Genomic DNA, 23679 nt, shown 5'->3' on the forward strand with positions numbered 1-23679 from the left:
TTTGACATTTTAGTCGATTTCGATTTGAGACTGTCAAAAGATAATGTTCAAAACTGGAATGACAAGTGTCAACAAAACTGAAAACTGATGAAAACTGAAAAGTGTGCTGAAAAGATCACTGCATTCAATGTGATCCTGAAATAGATTTTTGCGTGTGATTGAGAATTTATTGGATAGTACAACATGCAGTAAGTCCACTCATCTTTAAACATTTATCAATTCAACTATCAATCAATGCGAGTACATAAGTATCAATTGTGCTAATAAATTCCATTCAATTAAACCCACCAAAATGAATGAATCGCCGGAGATCAGTAACGTTTCTGGCGGCAATGATTTGGAAACCTTGGATTACTTGCGCGGTGTCAAGTCGTCAACGTGCCTGTTGCTACCGACGACACCTAGTCCTACGCCGCTCGATTTTAAACATCCTCTATCTGAAGAAATGAGCGACCGTCCGTTTTTGACTTTAAATGATGATCCAAACATGGTTAATTTACAAACAGGTGAGAATATTCAGATCCCATTTTATGTTTGTGTGATATTCACTTGCTTTTAGAAATCTATAATTTTTTCCTCAAATATTAATACGCATTTTTGCTGAATTAGCATATAATTGCAAATAAGTGCCTCAGTTGCATCATTTTTGTATGTCATTATGTGTTTGCCTGCCTACATTGCTTTAAAGCTTTGCAAAAATATTTTTAATAATTCCTACTTGCTGCACTTGACTGTAAACACAATATAAATATTATTTCTTAAAATAATTTCAGATGCCTCAGCAGGAGATTCCAGTTCTTCGGGAGATTCTAGCTCAGTTGTTCAAGATCCGGTCAGCGCTCAGCTCATCAACAACATCAGCATGCTAGATTACCAGACCCTTAGCAAGAATGGTGACCTCATTATGGGACAGGTAGATATATTTTAAGATAACTTTATTAACGAAAAAATATTTCAGCAAGAAATTGCAATAAAATATTTAAATTATAAAAAAAATATGCAATGGCTAGACATTTTTCAACCAATACTTTTTATGCATATGTATTATTTATGTTAAGTAAAAATGTACATACCTTAAATATAGTTTTAATCATATAATTTCAGACCGAAGACTGCAAGCTGAATGGGAATCACAATGTCAGCGGCAGAAAACTACCAAACTTTGTCAATTGGAACTGGAGTGTCATCAGGAAAGTACTTCTTTGGATTGTCCTCTCTGGTCTCATTGCTTGTCTGGGAGCTATCATAGGTATGGTAGTCACTATCCCTAAAGAATGTAATCCAGATTTACCATGGTATCAAGGAAAGGTATTCTATGAAGTATTTCCAGCCAGTTTTAAAGACTCCAATCATGATGGCACAGGTGACTTAAAAGGTCTCATAAAAAAATTAGATTATATTCAGGAACTAGGAGCATCAGCAATAAGACTTAATTACATATATCAGGCACAAAAGTATCCTGACCAATACTTTAATATCACTTCTACTGTTGAAATAGACAGAAGTCTTGGTGTTATCAAAGATTTTAGAGATCTGATTAATGAAGTACACAATAGGAATATGTCTCTGGTTTTAGACCTGCCAGTAGTTTCTATGATAAATTCTGATGCAATGGGAAATTATACTCAAGCTGTTTTAATTTCAAATGAAACTGTCACAAATGTTGTTGATCCTACATATGCAGCTCTAAAATTTTGGGCTAGTGAGAAGGTTGATGGTTTCTATTTGAAAGATTTAGAAAACTTTGTAGATGATGTTAGTTTTGGTAGAACTTTGCAAATATGGAAACAAATGATAGGCAGCAATAAAATATTTATAACCAGTGAAGCTGCTTATGAGAAAGCTAAGGGTGATGCTTTAAATGTATTGTTGTCTAGAATTGATCTTATTGATATCCACTTAGACTTAAACAAAGGCATTAGTGGTTTAAAAACTAGGATTGATAATGTTATAAAAGGCCCATTGTGGGGTAAGCCTCATTATCCATGGGTACATTGGAATATTGGGAGCATCCACAGTGAAAGAATATCAACAAAACATGTGAACAACACTTTGGTGTTGACTGCTCTTGAATTAGTTTTGCCTGGCACTGTTAGCATATTCTATGGAGATGAGATAGGACTTGCTGGTCTAGATGATGTTGAAGGTGATTTTCACGAACATAAAGATGTGAGTAATATTGTTTCAATGTCGTTTTCAAATGAGAAACCAGATCCTATAATTTTACCATGGAATTCACAATCTAATAGGAAACCAAACTACTATTTCTTGGATGTAATTAAAATGTTTACCAAAGTGAGATTAGAATCGCCAACGATATATTTAAGATCTATTTACAAGGAAGGGAATAATCAAAAAAATATGGAAATACGTGAAACTGAGGAGAATTTAGTTGTGATAGAGAGGTGGTATCCTCGAAGGAACACTTGTGTGTTTGTGGGGAATTTGGGAAGTAAATCAATTACAACTGATTTGTCTACCATGTTTTATGGCGGTACTGTGCTTGCAGGAACAAATACCTCTCAAATCGGACAAGTGTTATATTTCGATAAAATTACGTTCCCTCCAAATTCTGCCATTGTTTTAAAGTTAGAGAAGTAAACAAACTCTTACTTAATGAATTTTTGAATTATATCCGTAGGTTGTATCAAATGTCGAAAACAAAACGTATTATGTAGGTACTTAATCATATTATACTAAGTACTTCTCAAATTAATTATATTTATTAGGAGAGTTAGGTTAATAAACCTAACTCTCCTAATAATAATAATAAAATATTATATACTTAAAACAATAATCTAAGAGTGAATTAATTTTGTATAAATATGAATCTTCATGGAAACAGAATCTCGAGCTTCCGAATGATCTGAATATTAATCTCATTACTCACTAAAGTAGCAGTATTATATTGATAATTTATTTGAACAACATAGATATTGGTTTTCACATAGAGCATAGAAACTTGGTATTTTTAGTACTTCATGATTTTTATTTTATAAAATGTTGACTTTTTGTTCCTTAGCTACCAAAGATATTGTGTGTTTAATAACTGATGTAATCAATACTTTTAACTAATAGGATTTAGATACTTATAAAATAAGTAAAAAAGCAAATTCAGAGTTACAAAAAATTTAATATACATTTGTACATATTGAAAACAAATATTATGTACTTAGTATATGCATTATTATGTACACATTATGATATTAAAGTAAATAAATAGTTGTTGAAATTATTACACTTTCATTTACTATGATTACAAGCAATGATTTTTGATACACTTAAATTATAACAGGTAATATATCAAACAGCGAGTATTTCATTACAAAGTTCTATTACTATAATTCACTATTTCATAGCGAATTGAATTGTGGGTTAAGTATAAAATTAAGTGATTATTGCGTTCTAGTATGTATGTAGGTAAAGCTTATTCTGGAATTCTTCAGTTTTATTGAATGGAATAGGTATTTATTACGGTAAAGGCACATTTTTTATCACATTCTTATTTGTTTAGAAACGCCATACGTATTAGAACGATATTTTGATGTCTAACATAGACAGACTGGAATGTTTATTTCTTAGTACTAAAGTACTGGAAACTTTTATGCAATTAAAAAGAAAAAAAATCAGTAAGGCCCAGACTTCGCCACCAAAGCGGAGCGACGCGCAAAGTTTTTTACCAATAGAATTTCACTGCTCAGTGAATCTGCATAGTGGGCGGATACTTGATTTTCGAATAACGAAATTCTATTGGTCCGTGGTCCGCTGGGCTTTGGTAAGTCTGGGCCTAAAATAGCATAGCTTAGCGGATAAATTTGAATTGTTACCAAAGTTGTGAGTGATGTTATTTTCTTAATATTATACGCCAAATTACTTTGGTATAGTGGTGTCTAAAAATATTTAAGAAATAATTTCTATATATTAGTATATTGAGCAACACAGAACTGAATAATCAAAATCAATGCTTATACAAAAATAGTTTATCAGCCATACTTAAATGTTCTAACCCTGACATTATAAATTAGGTACCTACTAGTCTTGCAAGAAATGGTAAACAGAACATGTATTTTATATTTATTAAGATACAGATAATTACAAAAATTTTGGACTTATTCTTATTTTCCACTGCTGGATTTAGGTCTCCTCAAAGCAGAAGGGAAACATACAGGCTCAATACCACATTACGGTATTAATAAATATTAATAATTTTATGTAATAGCAATTTAACCCCTTAACTATTGTGATAGAATATTGTAAAAGGGTGTATTTGAAAAGCATAGCTCATACACTTGATATCACAAAATCAGATCGTGAACAATATTAAACATTACAGTACTTAAATTTATGTATATTACTTCAACAATGCTGCAGTAAATGGTTTTGAATATCATTTGATAACATTATCTGATCATTAGCAGAATATGTAACATAAAAATATCTTAATTTATTTGTATGCCTATTTCATGCCATAAAGTCAAGAGTTCAATGATACATTTGTATTATTCCTATCTTAAGTTGTGGTGGCATTAAGCTCAGTCTTTGTATCGGTGGTTGAAGGATCATAGCACTGGAAGGATTCACAAGCAGTAGGTAAACATTTATCATAATGTCATGAGCTGGGTTGAGACTTTTTACTTTTAGCTACAGTTGGATGCATGACATATGTATTGGACATTGCCCTAGGATGACTTTCAGTAACTGGCAATGCTGGAAGTTTATCTGTGGGGTTTCGTATTAATATTTTCTTTTGAGACCCTGTCATTACCCTCTTAGCATTATATTCTTGTTTATTCTTAAGATCTATGTTATCGGTGGTGTTTGCAACAGACTTCACACACTTCCGTTCACTTTCACAGTCACTACCTGTTGGTTTATTTAACTTTGGAGCACCAAAAGCTTTAGTTTGTTTTAATAACGAACGATCATTACACAACGCCGCGATAAGTGGCAAATCAAGGTTTTTACTTTTCTCTCGTAGAGTTTTTATGTCTAAATCACAATTGGAGTCTTTCACTTTGTTCGCACTTGTTTCACTGTTCACATTTGTTGAAGGCGGCGGAATTTTGACTTCTCTCGAGTAATTGAGAAGTTTCTTTTTATATTCGTAAGGCGGTGGTGGAGGCGGAGGCATTCTTCTCATTTTAACTGGCGGTGGATCTTTAGCATTCAACACATTTTCATCCGATTTCGTTCGCATAAAATTCGGAACGTCAGATATTCGCGCAGCCAGTGGAGGCCGCTCGAGATTTATGGAGTGGTTGCTGAGCGACGTCCTACTCGTTAACGAGTACCAGCTCGTCCGCGTTCCAGGTAACTGAACATAGGAATCCGAGAGATTTTGGATCGATCCATACATGGACGATGCAGACATGGAAGTTGATAGGTAGGGAGTACTTCGGTATTGCAGACCATTTTTGTGCATGTTTGATACTCGAGAATCCGTTAATTTGTGATCGAGATAATTTTGTTGCGACACGGCAGGGTCTTGAAGGGGGTAGTATACATAATCGACGTCGCTGTACAACTGCTGGTGGAACATGGGGTTGTGTGGAGGCGGTGGCGGTGGCAGACGCGCTACAGGCGGCGGTGGTGGCTGGCGGGGGCGCCGCGGGGCTGGTGGAGCAGGCGGCGGACCTGGTGCCAACTTCATCATGGCCACCAATACATTTGAATCCACACTATGCCCCATGTCTCTGGAAGGTGATAGATTATTGCTTATGCCCTGAGCTAACTTTGACCTCTCCGCACGGCGACTTGATGCTTGTTGCCTTTTAAACTTTTGAAATTTGTGCTCCAACACCATGGGACTAGCGAATGTTCTTTCACTAGATGTGTTCACTTCGCCCGCCTCTGCTTTCAAGATTGTAATCATAGGTTTTGACGTTACCACCCTGGCTGCGACTTCTTCTTTGTGGTCACTCAATTGTTTCAAGGATCGCACTGTCGCTGTTGGACCAGGGTATGCAGGTGGTGCCTTTGCTGGTGGTGGAGGAGCATAAGACGACACGGTCTGATGATTATATTCGTAGGGAGGCGGTGGCTTGTCTGGAAAAGGTGGTCTGATGGGCGTATCTCCGTTTATGTCAAATATGTTTGGTAGAGACAAGTTGAGCAGTTTACGGCTATCAATTCTAGTCGGTGGTGTTGGCGGCCGATCAAAGAAGGAGTTATTCGGATAATGATCATCTGATGGAGCTGTATCTTCATGGCCTTGCAGGTAACTGTCACCCGAAAATGGAATTGGCAACCTCACGTAGTCCGACACGGAGTCTAACGTGTCACTTACTGATTGGCTTTTGGGATACACGCCTCTTCCTACAATTAGGTCGCTTAATTCACTCGCCGTAAGTAGATTGTGCTTCTTGTCTGTTGGGTCGCTCCCATCACCATGAAAAGAGATTGTACTTACATTGGAATTTGTTCTTTCCCTAAATAAGTTTTCTTTATTATGTTGTTCTTGATTTTGAAACTTTGTGGCTCCATCGACACAATCAGAACTAGGTTGAGAAGACTGTAATCTTAATGTACCCGTTGCTAGACTAGTTCTCTCTGACTTGTTTTTTAATATTGAAGAAACACTATCAAAATCAGCAAGGTCATTCTCTTTTGCTGGTTTATAGCTGTCATAGTGTGAGCCATCGTAATCTGTTCTACTGGCTTCGGATAACGTGTCCATCTTTGATCGTGCCGTCAGTTCAGAACTACTCATGGTGTAGACTCCGCTAGTTTCACTTGAGGCTGCTACAGTGACTGGTTGACCTAAGCCGTCATACAACGCGGAAGCTGCGTCTTGTGAATATTCCACATCTATGCCAGCTATGCTGTTGTCACTTAGCATTGAATTCTGAGCAGTATGACTGTATCCCAATTCTAAACTGCTTGCGTTAGATGCTCTGCTAAGAGTACTGAGGCCTGCTCTCGCCATTATCACCGTGCTGCATGATGAGGAACATTGTGATCCAGTGCATTTTAACTTATTAGATCTCGGACTGTCAGTCAATGCTTCACTAACGCTTTGATCAGGTAAAGAAGTTGTTTCTTCTAATTGATTAATTGAGTGCTGATCTGGAGGAGGAATTTCGCTCCTGTTGACAGTTTCACAATTTTCCTTCGTCTTTTTGACTCTCAATTTTGTTTTTTGCATTTGTAAAGATGAGGTTTTCGTTAGTGGCTCATTATTTTGCGCCATGTGCCGTATAAAGTAAGAATTTGTGCTGTCTAGTAAATGAGCGAATGCCAAACTTTCTGTTGATGGTGCAGGAGGTGAATCTATCATAATTTCTAATTCATCTTCCGATTGAACTCTGTCACTTACAATGCCTGACGTAGTGTTGGAACTTGTTGAAGAAATCACAGATATTCTTTGTTCACTCTTATTCTGATTGTATTGTACGTTTAAAGATTTCGAGTAACCAAAACAAGTTTTTCGCTCTTCTTCTTCCTTTCTCAGAATTTCATTGAACTTAGATGCTATTTTCATTGAGAATTGGTGTGTCTCTCTACAAAGAGCGAAAAGATATTTACATTTTTCTTCACTTGATGAAAACAGCGTCATCTTACCCTCCTCGGTTCTAATCTCGAATTTCTTTCTATCAAAGCTAAGTTTTCCAATAGCACTCCAAATAAAGTTTGAGAGTGATCCATTATCAGGCAGAATTTTTATACCCTTAGCTGTGACCAGGAGCCAAACCGTTCCAGGTTCAGGTTCTGATTTAGATTGTTTTAGGCGGTATCTATGTGAGTTTATAGTATCAGGTAAGAGACAAACTTCTCTAATAAATCTGCATTCTGCGTCAGGTTTTGTAAGACCACGGTGTTCTCGATGACAAGCGCGCATAGCCGCCGCCACCCAGTCGCCAGTGAGAGATGACGGTGCATAATCATCAACTCTGAAGTAGTCCCTATCCTCGTATGAGTCTGCATCACCATACTCAGCCTGCAATGCTAATCCGGTGAGTAGTAGAACAACTTCAGCGGGCAAAGCGTCTCGCGAGCGCACATTTTGTCGCAGTTGTAGGAAGTAAAGATGCCGGCCAATTTCATCGTGGAGAAGTAATGGGCTCTCCACGTGGAATTGCACTACTAAGTGCAATTCAAGGAGTGGCTTCCCATTAGCGTCCAATCCCTGCAATAAATAATTTCAATTAGTTCCACAAGTCAAGGAGGGTTTATTAAACAGGATAATTTTATTTCTAAAAATATCTAAATTAATACTTACATGGGTGTGAGATGATCTCCAACTCTTTGGCGCATATTTAGATAGTTTACTTTCTAAGTCAACAAATAGGTATTCTCCATCTGAAAAAATAGAAACATTGTTATGTTAATTATTCTAAATACCTAATTAATATCATTTCGATTGGTTTACACCCTTTCAGTGTTTGTAACGTTACAGTATACATATAACAATGTTATGTAGGTACCCTTCGTAGGTTCGTACCTAACATTGTTACTGTAATGTTCATTGTGATACCTGTACCAATATAGAACATTGATTACCCAACGTCGTTTGTTTGTAACTATAGTTAGACAGAATGCTTACGAGGTGGAATGTGTGACGCCTTGAATACATAATAATATTGTTTTGTGAAATCACCTCGCAAACGTTTAGAACTGCAGTCAGAGTGTTAAGTGATTATGTAGATATGTGGAGGATTCGTAATGATTCGTTTCAGAACTCACTTTGCAGAATTGCTAATCCAAAGAGTTCTGTGTCGGTCATGCCTTGTAGTTGCGCGTGAGCACTGGCCAAAGACTTGAGTTCTTTGACCCTTGCTTTGGCTTCGACGACGAAGTGCAGTGGTTGGGGCTGGCCGGGCATGCGCAGGGATAGGAAGCGCGCGCCCGCGCCGAGAGCGCGCGTGTCGCCGCCCAACGGCCCGCGAACCGAACACAGAGCACGCATGTCGCATCTCGAGACCACTGTTACTCGCACTGGAACAAACAATATTATCATCAGTATTACTTAAGACTTTTGGATAATTTAGACCGATTAGTGAACTACTTTTGTACTGTTTGGTCCGATTTGGATGTCCTTCAGGAGAATTCGGCATCATAACGAAATCCTTGCGCTATGGTTAATTTATTGAAAGAAATAAAAACAGTTCTAAATAATTAGAATGGATACTTGTTTGAATATGTTAAAATATGGTGAGCCGTTTAAATCATAATTGTCCTAAACTTGTCTCCCCACGCGGCCGGATTCCAATGTGTTTACATCCTTCCAAATTCTTTGTGCGTCATAGTAGATTTAACATTCACCAAAAACTACAAATAGACGTCGTAAGATAATAAGTAAACATAAGTAAAATCATAAAGTTAATATTTTTTGAGTAAATTAGTTGCTTGTTTTGTTATTCTGGAATAGAGGTGCCTACAATGTCATTCATTGATGTACGTTTATGTGTTAATGCTGTTTTAAAACTTAATACCTAAGTATCGTATCTCTATACGATTTGCTTGTACAGATACTCTGGTCTACCTACGCTAGTCCTTTTCGGCATACTTTCCTATTCACCATAGCCTGAACGTGGTAGGAATGTCGGATCCGCGCCAGCTGTGCAGTGCATTCCATTACTTTTTTTTCGTACACGATCACCTTTTTGCTACCTGCTGTTTTTGTATCGCACATTGTTGCGTTTACTTGTGAATTATATTTTTGAAAAATTGAACGCATGCGCACGTGTTCATTTAGATAGATGCATGTAGATTCATAGGTCTCACTCTAGTATTTTCACTTGTGTGATGATTTTATATGGCATAGATTTATGGCATTACGAATAGGTGAATTAAGTAATAAGAAGGTTTTGAGCAACGCTTCAATTCAAATGTCATAAAGTCCATTCCTACTTTCTTGTTAGAAACATGTTAGCTGTGGTATTAGCAACAATCTGCAACATGGCATTTGTATATAATTTGTTGATGATATAAAGGAAGATGAATTTGGGAACTTGCTTTATTGAACCTGTTATATTGGTAGGATAATAGGGTGGCTAGTTTCCATAGAGTTCAAAACTATGTGCACCGAAATATATAAAAAAAGTTAAACTTAAGTAGATAAAGAAATTAATTTTGCTAAGTTTATATTTTAGAAGAAAAAAAACCGCCTTAAAACGTTATTTTGTAGAAATGCAACAGGCATGAAGAAAAAAATCTGTATAATCAGCGAAGAGCGGAGATTTATGTAAGTAATACTATAATCTAATAAGCTACACAGTACAAGGCGATTGAAAGTGGTGCTTACTGCTTACATTATGTAGCAAACCTTGTAGCAGCTTAGTAGGATTAGCTAGATTAGTGAGACCTAGATACACTCGTCGAATATAAACGAACCAAATCCACGCGACGTCAATGGTATGTTCACTATGATCGCCTGCCTACGTAGGTCGAGGTAGCTAGAGGCACATATTATAAAACATTTATAGGAATGTAGAACCACAAGATCACGTAAAAAAACTAGACGCGAATAAATTTCATCCCATCCGGTACCTCTGCGGCTCTTCAGCTCTTGATAGCCATAAGAACATGTTTTTTGTTTTAGTAAATGCGCGATAGTTTGTGATGGCGGTCAGGCGCAGCGGGGCGGGGGCAGACCGGTCGGCGCAGGCGGCGGCGGGCGGCGGCCGGGGCGCGGGGGAGGGGGCGCTACGTAAGCGCGGTAGCAGCGGACGGCGACGCGAGGAATGCGGACGACCTTCAGATGCCGAGCGCCCCTCCCCCTACGCCAGCCGCATCTTGCGTCCTCGCATACCTAAAGCCGTCGTTGCCTCCACTTTTCGACATCTCGCCACCAATTTTGACACTCAAAAATTTGTAAGGACGATAATGGTCGGACTCTAACAGGGTCATCTATCATCGCTCGGCAGCTAGTTCCGACTGCCGCCGCTGCGGTACAAATCCAAGAAGTGTCTAGTTTAGAATACCACCGGCTGTTCTCTTTATTCAATTTATATGCTAATTAAGTAATTAATTGATTCACCTTGAGGATAATGCAGACTATATGTAGGCAGATATGTGTATTTATAAAAATACTGCTGATTAATTTTGTCTTCTCAGGAATGTAAGAGAAAGCAGTTAAATAAAATTATCTATTCCTAGGGTTGCACCTGCACAGGCAGGTTAGACTCGCACAAATTGCTTAAACAATTCGTTTAGTTAGTTGATCTAATTTCCTAACCTCTTAATTTTATATGCTTATCTAAAGACTTCGTAAATTGGTAACAAAACTTTGACATCAAATGTTCCCGAGTTAGCACTTAAGGGCTTGGAATTCCGTGTCAGCCGCATGAATTGGCCGATCGATGTTAAACTAAACTACCTTGTTGGGATCATTTGGATGGATGAATTTCATAACGATTCCTCTAGGTGCCTCGGTACGCACTATATTCTATTGGGTCTTAGTTCTCCTATCACGTATCTATGGCTCATTTCGTTAATTGCGTAGAATGTCTAGTAGAGCAAAGCTTGCCTTAATCAAAAGTCGAACAGCGAACGATTTTTGGGAAGACGTGTAGAATCTGCGCAGTTTAATGTATCTGAACAGATCCCTACTTGTGCTGCTACTGTATCTAAGCAAGAAACCCATTAAGCCTAGCAACATTATAATAATGAAACAACAGTTAGTAAAACCTTAGATATCGTGTTACGAGATCGCTATATTTATCGTGAAACAGGAATCTTTAGATATTACAGGCGTTATGAATCATGTTGTAACTACAATGCTTGTCCCAAATATTCCTAAAAAGCATGACTAGTAAGACTTTACCTACCTACTCTCCCAAAATCCAGAGAACATGTGCTAGTTCGAACGAGCTTATCTCGTGGAACTGTCTACTGTACCGATTTCAAAAATATTTTCTGACGTCGTCGTCACAGCCTTAAAACGTTCATTGCTGGACATAGGCCTCCTCCAACTAGGGGGATTTGTCTATACTCACAGCGTTTGGCATGCGTGTTGCTGAGCGCAGTTTGGGATATCTTATTATTTTAGTGTTAGAAGACAGACCTTTGATTAAGGAAGGCTATACCTAGTTAGGTTACTTTTCATCTGGATGGATGCGCGTATTTCTTTCCACAGGAAGCGGGTGAAGCTGCCCTGATGGAAGCTAGTTTTGTATATTGGGAGAACAGAGACATTGTTGGGCTTGAAGCTGAATATATAGATGTCCTTGAACCTAAGAGTTGATATCAAACTTAGTATTATATTTTTAGCGTATTCAAATTCAGTCTAAAGAGGCGACAACCAATGGCCAGTTTGGCTTACCACTAGGTGTGCAAGCACGTTTTACTTTAAGCACATTTAACACCACCGAGAATTGACGTACCTATTAAAGTTTACGATTCAATGGGCACATCCGTAGTTTGATTGGCTTGGCGGCTTAAATGATTACATCCGACGATTGCGAATAGAGTCGGGGTTGGAGCATTTCGGTGCTGTGTTTGTTGCTAAGGCGGTATGCGGAAGATCGGAGATCTTTAGCCGAACCATTTGTTCCCCTTTTAAATTAAACTGTAAGCCGTACTTAAGGTGCAAAATCATAGACCTTCCTCATAGATACTTATGAATATTTTTACTTGGGAAAGTAGGTACCTATTTATTATATTTATTGCTTAATACGTGTTTAATTATCTAAAACATTTTAATTTATTTTTAATTGATCTCAAAATTTTACGATTAGAATGTTGGACTAATACCACATATAGTTTTATTCATTAAATAACCACAGGTCGTTATGATGATTCATGTAAAATTTAGAAACAAGGTAACGTATAGTAAAGAGAATATTTCAATCCTTGAATGTACCTTATCCTTATACAAGGTTTATATTATTTGTAAGATGAATTTATTTCTGTTATTTATATACTTAAGGATATAAGAATACTTACTACAGCATGCCATAATGACCTATGTATGTTTGTTAACCACAACGAGAAACCGGGGGCCCGATTCTCCTAAGTTAATAATGTCAAAATCGAATAGAAATCGAATCGCAATATGATCGCAATAGCAGTTTTAACCATATCGGGCGTTCTGCTACCAATAAAAGACCAATCGTATTCGATTGACATTTGATTGGTGTGCGATTGGTCTGCTATTTTGGTGATTTTGGTCCATACGGTAGTTTGCTGTACAATCATTTTGCAATCGTAAATCATTTGCAGACAAAATGATTCATTATTGAATGACAGAAAAGGATAAAAACGTTTATTTCAAAGAAAAAATAGCGGAATGCCGCATACGCTTCAATCGTAATCGAGTCGGGATTGGATCTCAGTCGAATCGAGTCGAACGTGAATCGTATGACGCTTAAGTAAAATTAGGAGAATCGGGCCCCGGGCTGGTAACGCAAAATTCCAAACGAAAATAATAGAGAAACCGATATGGTGTTAGATTCCCAATTTAGTGCTGATGCTAAGAAATCTGGGTCACGATTCCATGCGTAGGTAGGTACATATGCAGGTAAGTAGTAATGTAGAGATTAATTAAACGCCTAGTATTGAGAAGTATTAAATAAGTCATGCAGGTAAGTGCACAGTGCAACCATATCTGCATATACAAACAAATTAATACAATGGATTGTGTTTAAAAATAAAGCTTATCGAATTGTCTTTACAGAGTTACCGGAAAACATTCGCCTTCAATATTACTATCAATATGTTCCAACTACAATAAGAAGGTACATAGGCCAAGAAAGCGATTAAAGATTAATTGTGGCTTTTAACTTGGGCAGAAATGTGATAAAAGTAGGTATGTACCAACTTGTCAAGACAAAATACCGTACTGAAAGAGTGACAGTCTGTGAAAAGTTGTCTCATTTTCATTTCTCTTGAACTTGTGTGTCAGATCCATTGAAAAGCTCTAATTACCGTCCAATAAACAACCACTGGTAAAACGTAATTTGTAAAAACTCATGTAGGTATAGGAAACCCAAAGAATGTTTTCAGGTGTTCTAGAGCCGACAAAACAAGCCATAAAATTTTAAGTACGCTTTGTCATTGGTTAAATTTACTTTTATTTACCTACTCGCTGTGCTATCAAAGGAATGCGGTCGCGGTGTGTCGTTTATTGCCAGTTAATGAATCATCAAGTTTATCAATCACTGTAGTGATGAGTTAGACCACTAAGTATTACAGTTATGCACATTTATCATTCAAAATATATCAAAACGTAATGGACCTTCATTGTTATTGCGCAAGGCCCTGTTAATAGTTCAGAAAATATTTTTTTGACATTTGATTTAATTCAATCCTAGTTCTTAATTAGCTTTAATTGGGTTCTGGGTTCTAATCCCTTTTTGGGCAATGTGCTCCTATTCAACCTGAATCAAGAAATAAGAACTGCTCATGGACTTATTGCTACCTGGGGCCCGATTCTCCTAATTTTACTTAAGCGCCATTCGATTGACGTTCGACTCGATTCGACTGAGATCCAATCCCGACTCGATTACGATTGAAGCGTATGTGGCATTCCGCTATTTTTTCTTTGAAATAAACGTTTTTATCCTTTTCTGTCATTCAATAATGAATCATTTTGTCTAGCAAATGATTTACGATTGCAAAATGCTTGTACAGCAAACTACCGTATAGACCAAAATCATCAAAATAGCAGACCAATCGCACACCAATCAAATGTCAATCGAATACGATTGGTCTTTTATTAGTAGCAGAATGCCCGAAATGGTTAAAACTGCTATTACGATCATATTGCGATTCGATTTCTATTCGATTTTGACATTATTAACTTAGGAGAATCGGGGCCCTGATAGGACTGTTCGCTATTAGGAATATGTTGCACATATGTAGGTAGGTATTTCCCTCTTTCGTTACTTCCACAACGTTAAAACGTTCAGAAATCTTAGAATAGTGTCGAATAGTATTAACTTTTGAATGTAATTGTATGAACCACGTGCTTTTGTTTTTATTTACCGCTTTCGATCAATAGTCCACTTGATCGTGCGATGTCAGCATCTATCTAACACGTCATAACTATGCTTAGGTTTTATTTTTTTCCCGCAGTTAGCATTTAAGACCATTTCGGATATCTAATGTTATGTAACAAATCAAATTGTAATCTTTCCTTGGTGATCTTTTCCTACGTACACGTAAATTAATTGTTGAACTTGACTTTCCTGATAACGGTAATTCCGCATACTAAAACAGTAGGTAACGTCATGAGAAAAATATTTAAAATTGATCCTTACTATGAATCAGGCAGGATGTTTGTTTATAAGTAGATCGTGACGTGTTAGCTTAACCAATCCCGTTTGTTTTTCGGATCCGGACGAGTTTTAAAAGTAGTGGTTCATTTAGGCACTTGCTTATTGCATATTTTAATAGTTTTGCTAAATATCTACTTGGAATGACTTGTGTGACTAAAATTCATTTCGGTTAAAGGTAATTTATCAGAATTATTTTAGTTTATTACAACACCAATTCTATTTACATTTGTAACTATGAGTGATTGCAAAGTTTTAAGTAGGTATAAAACAAAACACTTATGTCGAAATGTGTATTCGGGTTACGTGAGCAGCATTGATATCCAGTTAGGTATAAAGATTAAAATTATAGTCACTAGGTTGTCTGTAGCAATAAAAAACAAGCATGAAACTAAAATGTTGAAAACATAAAATAGTAAAGTCATTAGCCAACTTCCTGCCTCCTCGGTTGTTGACTTGTTGTAGGTATGTGTTCAATGATAGGGACAATATAATTATAGCTAGGTGTCGAATGGTTATCAGTCTACATTGACCATTTGCAGCATTGAGCTTGGCTGGTATTGCTGCGGTGGTGGTGTCGAGGAAGGGCGCGCGAGCGCAGGGTCAGCGGCCGCGGTGCGGTCGGCGCGGGCGCGCGGAATTCGAGCTATGCGTATGAAATGAAAGTGGCCGCATCGTGAAAGCGCGCGCATCCACAGAGGCTGTCCGTGGCGCCGTCTGGGTCCACCTCACTCACCATGAATAGACAAATCCAATGCAGCTGCATGTAAAGACACTATAATCCTAGGTAAACCGCATCCATTGGCACTTCACTTCACTATAAGTTGCGCGATGTTGCGAGCTGAATGGCGTGACGGCTGACGTCGAGGCGCACAAAGTCCATGGGCGCGCTAGTACGACTGAGTGAAGCAAAGCGGGCGCGTGGGTCGGCGGCGAAGGCACAGGCGAAGGCACGCGCGGGGCGCGCCGCGACTTCGGATCGGTGGAATGCGGCAAGATAGTGGCGCGCGGGTACCGGCCGAGGCCCGCGGTAGGCTGGAGCCTCCGTGTGGGTACGGTGTGCAACGCGACTCGGCGGCGTCACCGTGTGGACGGAATGCGCGCGGTCAACCTCTGCCCATTAAAATAAATAGAATTTCCAAACACTTTGAGGCCGCGGCCCCGGCGACCTGCCTATGAGCATCTCTTAATCTTTTGTTTAGCTTACAGTTAATTCGACAACTAGGGCTACGAAGAGCCTTATACTGCGATATATAGGTGTTATTTATTTCATATTTTAGTTTCAAGTCGTTAAGTACCTACCTAGTCCATTTAGTTACTGCACTGTTAAAATGTACATAATACTCATTAGGTATCTATATTAATATTCTAAAACTGGGATATAGGTAGGTACCTTGATATAGGCAGGTGTTATCACACAGTGATTTAATGATTTAGTGAATTAAGTAAGAAATAAAATAATGCTTAGTTTTAGATCCAGACAATTACCTATGTAGGTGCCGAGCTGTACCAATAACTTAGGTATTTACCCGTAGCCGGTATTTCTGTATAAATATTCGTAGCTAGGTAGGTACACACCTATTTACGTGTTACGTGTTATTTTAGGTACGTACCTACATATTTTAAGCTGTGCGATAATTTGAATCCACTTTGAGGCGTTTTACAAAATAGGCGTTTTTATTTCTGTTATTCTTTAAAGCTGTAAGTAGAACTTTCCAAAACTTTTATCCGAATTGTGAATAGGTAGGTAGGTATCTTCACAACACTAAAATAATTTTATTATTTATTTAAGTAGGATACTTCATAATGAGCGAGTCTCTTGTGCTAGCAATGTTAGATAGGTAGGTATGTGAGTAGGTAATCTAGGTAAGTAGATTAATTAGGTTACCTATAATAACCTATGTATGTATAGGTATGTACCTATATGTATATAAAAATGAATCCTTATATTATCCCTTTGTCTCGCTGAATCGATTAAGCTGAAAATTAGAGGATACCTACATAGACCCGGGAGAAGGACATAGGATAGTGTTTGTCATCATCAGGCTTCGGGAAGCAGTTATTGCGGGACGCGGGTGAAACCGCGGAGGGAAGCTATAATAGTAAGTAACCCATATGTCAAAGTTATAGCTATATCTAACATAATACCTACGCGCATTCTGTGATGCGCACAATGTTACAAAAACATATTTGAACTCTAGAGATTGCTAGATACCTATTACTGATCTTAGCACTCTGCACAAGATAAGACTTACCCAGCCTACAGGCTGTAGTCAAAAATAAAATATGTAAAGTCTTTATTAGCAATTTCATTAGCAATTTACCCAGTCTGGTAGATGTTTGCCTGACCTGGAATCGAACCCGCATACGTAGCTACTTCAGAGGAAGGTGCTATAGCTATATGACGAATTGTAATATTACATCCATGTAGGTACAAAACCTTGCAAAGTTGGTTCCTACCTAATTAGAAAAAAGGTGCCTTATTATTTGGAAAATAGACAGTCACTGAAATGGTTATACCATTCATTTCGTCGATCCCACAGAGTACATTTTAATAAATAGAAATAGAGACCAATCTTCAACGTCAAAATGGGTAACCACTTACAGCGCCATCTGTAATCAATATACAACTTTTTTATTGTGTATATAACCATACTGAGTATATATAGATTGTTGGATGCTTTAAAAGCATTCCTCCACTACATGACATATTTAAAACTTGTATTATGTGATACAAGTTTTAAATATGTCATGTAGTGGAGGTAGATAACACTATCTGGTGGAATGCTGTATAATAGAACTAAAGGTATAATATAATAATATAAATAAAACAACATATTGGATTATAATCTTGTTTATTTGTGTTTTTTATAACAATCATTTAGCTTTTTTGCTTTTGTTTGCAATTTGTCCTCACAATCATCAACGTCTTTTCTCCCAGCTAATATTTTATTAATATTTTTACAGTAATTAAAAATCATACACCTAATAACAATATTAATTAGATAATCAGTAACTTTTTCTTTATGTATTTTACATTTTATAAAATCAAAATTTACAAATATTCTTATAGCTGTGTTCATTATTATTTTTACATTAGATTTTTCAATATTTTCTTTTATTATTTCATTAATTAAGTCCTGAATATTTGAAATCACCTCTATTAAGTTTTTGCTGGGAGTGCAAAGCCATCGTCGACCTGCGTATTCCCTATATTTAATATACTCTATTTCATTTTTTGAAGCGAAATCATTGCAGCAATCTGTGCACGCTTTGAAAACTTTTGTTTTAATTTTTTTCAAAAAATAGCCACTCATATATTGCAATGGCGCAATAATGCGGGGATCGCTTTCTTTAACCTCTAGAGGTGTAAAATTAAAATCAAAAATTTTTGCGAAATCGAAAGATGAGCAGGTCGACGTTGTTTTCGCATTTTCGTTGATGATTAAAGAGTGTAATGCATCACAAAAGTCTTTTTCGCAGTTTCCGCGGGTGTGGACACTGCTTATATTATTTATTAATAATGTGGCGAAAGCAGACTCAAATTGGTCGCAGGTAGGATTAGTGTTGCGGCACCCTTGGCTTCTTACTGCCCCAAAAAAATTTTCCAGGGGGTCCTGATTCAGATGCCGCAACCATACTGACGACACATTAAAATCATTTTGTAATTTTTTTAATAGCGTTTGAACGCCGTTCAGTGTCCACACCCAATTGGTAACGGAAGGAATCGATTGTTTTTTACCGTCACTAGCTACAAATTTCATTGATTTAAATATTTGTACACCCTCAAGCCATATTTTATGATGAGCTGAGTTCGGCGTTGCTGGGCCTAGTAAAGGCTTGGCGTTCTTATTTTTCTGTTGACTGCCATTCACCGAGTCAAATATGTTGTCCATAAACAGCAGCAGATCAGCAGTGTCCTTGCACTCTGTGGGAAGTATGTTCTTATCTGAAAAAAAAAAAACAATTACAGCACAGGTCAATCATCTAGTTTTAAGTTGTTTTTATTTTTGTGTGTCGCTTATAGCGGTTACACATTTTTTTTAATGAATATCATCAGAAAAATGTGCTACAATACTAATATAAATGATAAATAGACATTGAGATTTATTTACATACTTATAACTTAAGTAACTTCAATGCACAATAATCTCAGATACATTTTGAATAGAAAATAAATTTTATTATGTAAGAAATGCATTTTTTATGCAAATAAGAAGCATACTAAATTACATTAGTGACAAGCCTTTTTTGTAAAATAATATAGACCCATATTTCACTAACTATACTAACAAAAACTGTGATGGAACATTTTTTTTTCCAATTTATAAAAATATATAGATCAAATCAAATACAAAATCAGTCATAATTATTTTTCCCTATTCTTAAACTTGTAACCTAAACCAAAAAACGGTTTTACGCCTTTTTTCTAGTACTTAAGAAGTTTTTTGCATGTATATGTATAAAGAAGGAAAAAAAGAAGAGGCAAAATACTGCTGCGAGTCGCTAGGGTCATTTCGCCTGTTCGCGTCCATAGCCCAGTTCGCGTCCATTTTGCCGATCTCCTTTTAAAAATCCTCGAAAACAAGTCAATTAACACACTAATCAAACGAAAAGTCATTACCGCTAATACGTTAATGTATAAGAGGCACGCACAGATAGACAAACGTTCTGTACGTCCAACCAATCCTTTTAGAAAAAATAATTAGTCTAGGCTCTTCAACAACAAAGCGAAAACACGCAGAATTTTAGATAAAAATTAGTGTGCAGCGGCGTGTTTGATGGTAAGTTTTATATTGTTTTATGTGAATTTTAGGATAGATAGCTATTTCTACAGTTTAATGATGAATAAAAGTATAATGTTTATTATGAATTTGGTAATGTTTTTTTATATTTAACGAGTAAAATAAGGTGGACGCGAATTACTACATCGAATTTTACGAAACTTCCACTTTGCGTCCACAATGGACGCGAACTAAAACTATCCTCTATAATAATAAACCAAATTGCGTCCACTGTTTTCGTTAAATAATTGCTTATAAAAAATAATTAAAACATACTGTTTAATATTAATATATTAAACAGTACATTTTTTTATTAAGATATACGTGGTTATAATTAAATTATCAACTGATATAAGTAATTTCATTTAAGATAAGTTCTTCCGATAATTAAATAATTTTAAGTTACTTAAACCAATGTTGAGAAGAATTATTTTTATTTTGTAAAGTGAATTTTAAATGATGATAATGTTGATTTTTAATAATTAAGTGTATTGTTAAATAAAGAAATTGTTCAAATACAATCTTTCTTTATCAATTCTTAACAATTTCACCCCTATATTTAGGGCTTTCAAATACCGGATTTTTTCAATTCCGGTATCAATACCGGTATTAGAAATTTCAATACCGTGATCACGTGATCACGGTATTGTCGGTCATGCAAATATTGCAATACTCCAGATAGCTTCTTTATGCGTCTTCGAAGTGCTTTTGCAAGATTTTGGCTTAAGTCATTAGCTTGACCATCTAACTTTGTCAACATAAATTTTAGCGCAATATCCGCTTTTAGTAAATTGGCATCTCGTTTATAAATTTTTAATACAGTTACTTTGACTACAGAAATGCTGTTGTAAATATTTTTTAATATTGTCAAATCGAATTCGTCTAATTTGAAATTGGAGTTTAATTTAAGATCGATTAAAACCTTTAAAACACAATCCTTTAGTATCAAAAAGCGTTCAATCATAGCCCCGACACTATGACTAAAAATGAGATTGACTTCTTCATGACGAACAAGAAGCACATAGTCAGAGACGTCTCCGTGATCAATAGGTTTAATACCGGTAGCGATCACCGACTTGTCCGAGGCTCTCTGAATATCAACTTCAAGGCCGAACGTTTCCGTCTGATGAAGGCCAGGCTCCGACCAACACTGCTCCAAACCATTTCAGGATCTGAAACGTTCCAGTCAAATTAGGAGAACCGATTTGCCACCGTGGAAACCACAACAGACGTTAACCAGAACCACGAATATGTGGTTCAGATCCTCAGGGAGGAAGGTTCGAAATTCTGTAACATGCAGCGTAAGGGCAAGAAATCAAAGCTTTCGGAAGAAGAAGAAACGACGTGAAAACCCGCCCGTCACTTCGTCAGCTGAGCGGGGTCTAAACCAAGAGATCAACAAGCACGTACGACGCGACCTCCGGTGCTCCAATACTCTTGACATTGAAAGAGCAATTGAGCTGAATCGGGGGTCAAAGGTGTTCGTACAATCTCTTGGAAGAAGCCACTTGATGAAGCTGATCACAACAAGTGGAGAAGTCATTTCCCACCTGATCCCGGAAATGAAGATTCTAGAGCCACATTAACACGCTATTTCACCGAAGACCTGCCAGAAGTCAGCAGTGGCGAAATCGAGATCGCTCTGAGACAGCGAGGATGGCATTACAACAGAGCTATTAAGAGCAGGAGTTAAGTAAGCCCGTACTGGGGGAGCTCCAGAAGCTTTTTAACGCCGTCCTGTTTGAAGGGAGAACTCCAGAGGCGTGGAGTAGGAGTGTTGTCGTCCTGTTCTTCAAAAAGGGAGACAAATCCCTGCTGAAGAACTATGGACCTGTTTCCCTCCTAACCCACGTATATACCTAAGCTGTTCTCAAGAGTGATCACGAACCGACTTGCGCGAATACTCGACGAATTCCAACCACCGGAGCAGGCTGGGTTTCGGAGCGGATACGGCACCATAGACCACATCCACACAGTGCGGCAGATTATAGACCGAACACCGACCGATTAGAAGACCGAACAGTATAATCAGCCCCTGTGTCTAGCATTTGTGGACTATGAGAAGGATTTTGACTCGGTTGAAATCTGGTCTGTTTTGGAGTCAGCGTTGCCAAGTAGATTGGCGGAAGAAGGCTCGGAGGATGATGATGACATCTTACGAGTACGTAGTTATTTATCTTATTTAATACAACTTCCTGCTACTTATTACAACAAACCACAATAGTTAAAATTATAAAAAGATTGTAAATTTGTAATACCGTAATCACGGTATTGGCTCATCAATACCGGTATTGACAAAAGACCAAAATATATCCGTGATCACGGTATTACGGGATCCCGTAATACCGGTATTGAAAGCCCTACCTATATTCCTTTTCAAAGCCGCTGGACGCGAACTGGACCATGGGTGGACGCGAATTGGATTTTGTGGACGCAAACTGGGTAAAACGCCTAATTCTGAGGTTTATCGATTTAAATAGAAAACGTAAGATATTTCTTATACAACTGAAAGTTAATCTTAAAATAGAGTATATAAGGAATACATTACACAAATTTGACATGGAAATGAGTGCTGGAGCATTTTTATTATCGCCGTCAAACTTGCCAACTGCACTAAATGGTCGCCAACAGGCGAAATGACCCTATGTGTTCCAGATCTATATATTCTAATTATACAATAAAACAAACATTACCTGCTAAATATCCCATATTAGACGCCACAGTACGACTGAATATTTGTGAGGCGAATTTCACTTTTTGCTTATTCATTTTCAGCGGGTTGACGTGATATTCCGTTAATTTAGGAATTAATCTAACTCCTTTATAGCCAGGGTTTTCATTTAGTAACAATTTTAAATGTGACCATTTTGCGGTTTTTGTTGCGCCATCTATAGTATATTCTAAATTTTTTGTCATGAGGTTGTTTCGAATTCCTTTGAGAAGATGTGGGGGGTCATAAAGTGGTACAATTTCTTGACCATTTATTAAAATTATATTATCTTTTGGTTCTTCTCCTTTTCTTAAATAAATTCCCCTGGTCTCGTTAAGTAACAGGTTGAGAGCCTGTCTATTATTAGTACCCTGGTCACATACAGTAGCAACCACTATGAACCCTGCTTCTTGCAAGTCTCTTATCACTTCCTTAATTTGTTTAGCTAGTTCAGGTCCCTTGGTAGCACTTGACGCAAATGTGTAGGATACTGCCTGCTTATAATTATAAATTAGACCACGTAGCATAAAAACTTGGGCGTGATCTGCAAATTCACTTTTCCTCTCTTGCCCATTGTCAACAAGACCAGTGATTTTATCTTTTCTTTCATTATAACTAAGATTGTTCTTCAAAGAAACTTCGTCAAACATAACAACACATAGTTTTTCTTCTAGTTTCATGTTGTCAGCTTTATTTTTTAATTGAGAGAAAACATTTTTGTTAATCCCAGGCTTTATGTTACAAATTTGTACCAATTTAATAAGTGTTTGCTGAGCAGGTAAAATAAAAATTTTTCGCAAAAATCTGTATCCTTTGGGACTTTGTTTAAAAATAGATAAGGAAGCAATTTTTTCCTTTAATGTAAACCGTCGCCCCTTTTCCTTTTTGTGGTCCTCTCGACATTGCATACTAATTAATAATTTTGCTGTACTTGTACAATTTTCCACATTTGAACATCCCAAGATGGTAC

The 23679-nt window shown here is 37.1% G+C and overlaps 3 protein-coding genes across 3 annotated transcripts; 1 reads left to right on the forward strand and 2 right to left on the reverse strand.

Annotated features, from left to right (window-relative positions):
- Positions 1-49: 49 nt before the first annotated feature.
- LOC110370721 (amino acid transporter heavy chain SLC3A1) lies at positions 50-3235 on the forward strand. Its single transcript, XM_021326630.3, has 3 exons — positions 50-506; positions 774-913; positions 1105-3235. Exons 1-3 carry the CDS (start codon positions 293-295, stop codon positions 2599-2601), a joined length of 1851 nt encoding a protein of 616 aa, XP_021182305.3. The 5' UTR covers positions 50-292; the 3' UTR covers positions 2602-3235.
- Positions 3114-16374, reverse strand: LOC110370719 (protein expanded). The gene is made up of 4 exons (XM_021326628.3): positions 15952-16374; positions 8683-8934; positions 8219-8298; positions 3114-8125 (listed from the first exon to the last, which is right to left on the reverse strand). Exons 2-4 carry the CDS (start codon positions 8903-8905, stop codon positions 4610-4612), a joined length of 3819 nt encoding a protein of 1272 aa, XP_021182303.3. The 5' UTR covers positions 8906-8934; positions 15952-16374; the 3' UTR covers positions 3114-4609.
- A 1684-nt stretch (positions 16375-18058) lies between these two features.
- LOC135117720 (uncharacterized) lies at positions 18059-23668 on the reverse strand. The gene is made up of 2 exons (XM_064037608.1): positions 22693-23668; positions 18059-19164 (listed from the first exon to the last, which is right to left on the reverse strand). The coding sequence occupies exons 1-2, from the start codon at positions 23615-23617 to the stop codon at positions 18071-18073; spliced, it is 2019 nt and encodes a 672-aa protein (XP_063893678.1). The 5' UTR covers positions 23618-23668; the 3' UTR covers positions 18059-18070.
- Between the last annotated feature and the right edge of the window lie 11 nt (positions 23669-23679).

Source organism: Helicoverpa armigera, chromosome 13 (genome assembly GCF_030705265.1).
Source record: "Helicoverpa armigera isolate CAAS_96S chromosome 13, ASM3070526v1, whole genome shotgun sequence".
Taxonomy (NCBI): Eukaryota; Metazoa; Arthropoda; class Insecta; order Lepidoptera; family Noctuidae; genus Helicoverpa; species Helicoverpa armigera.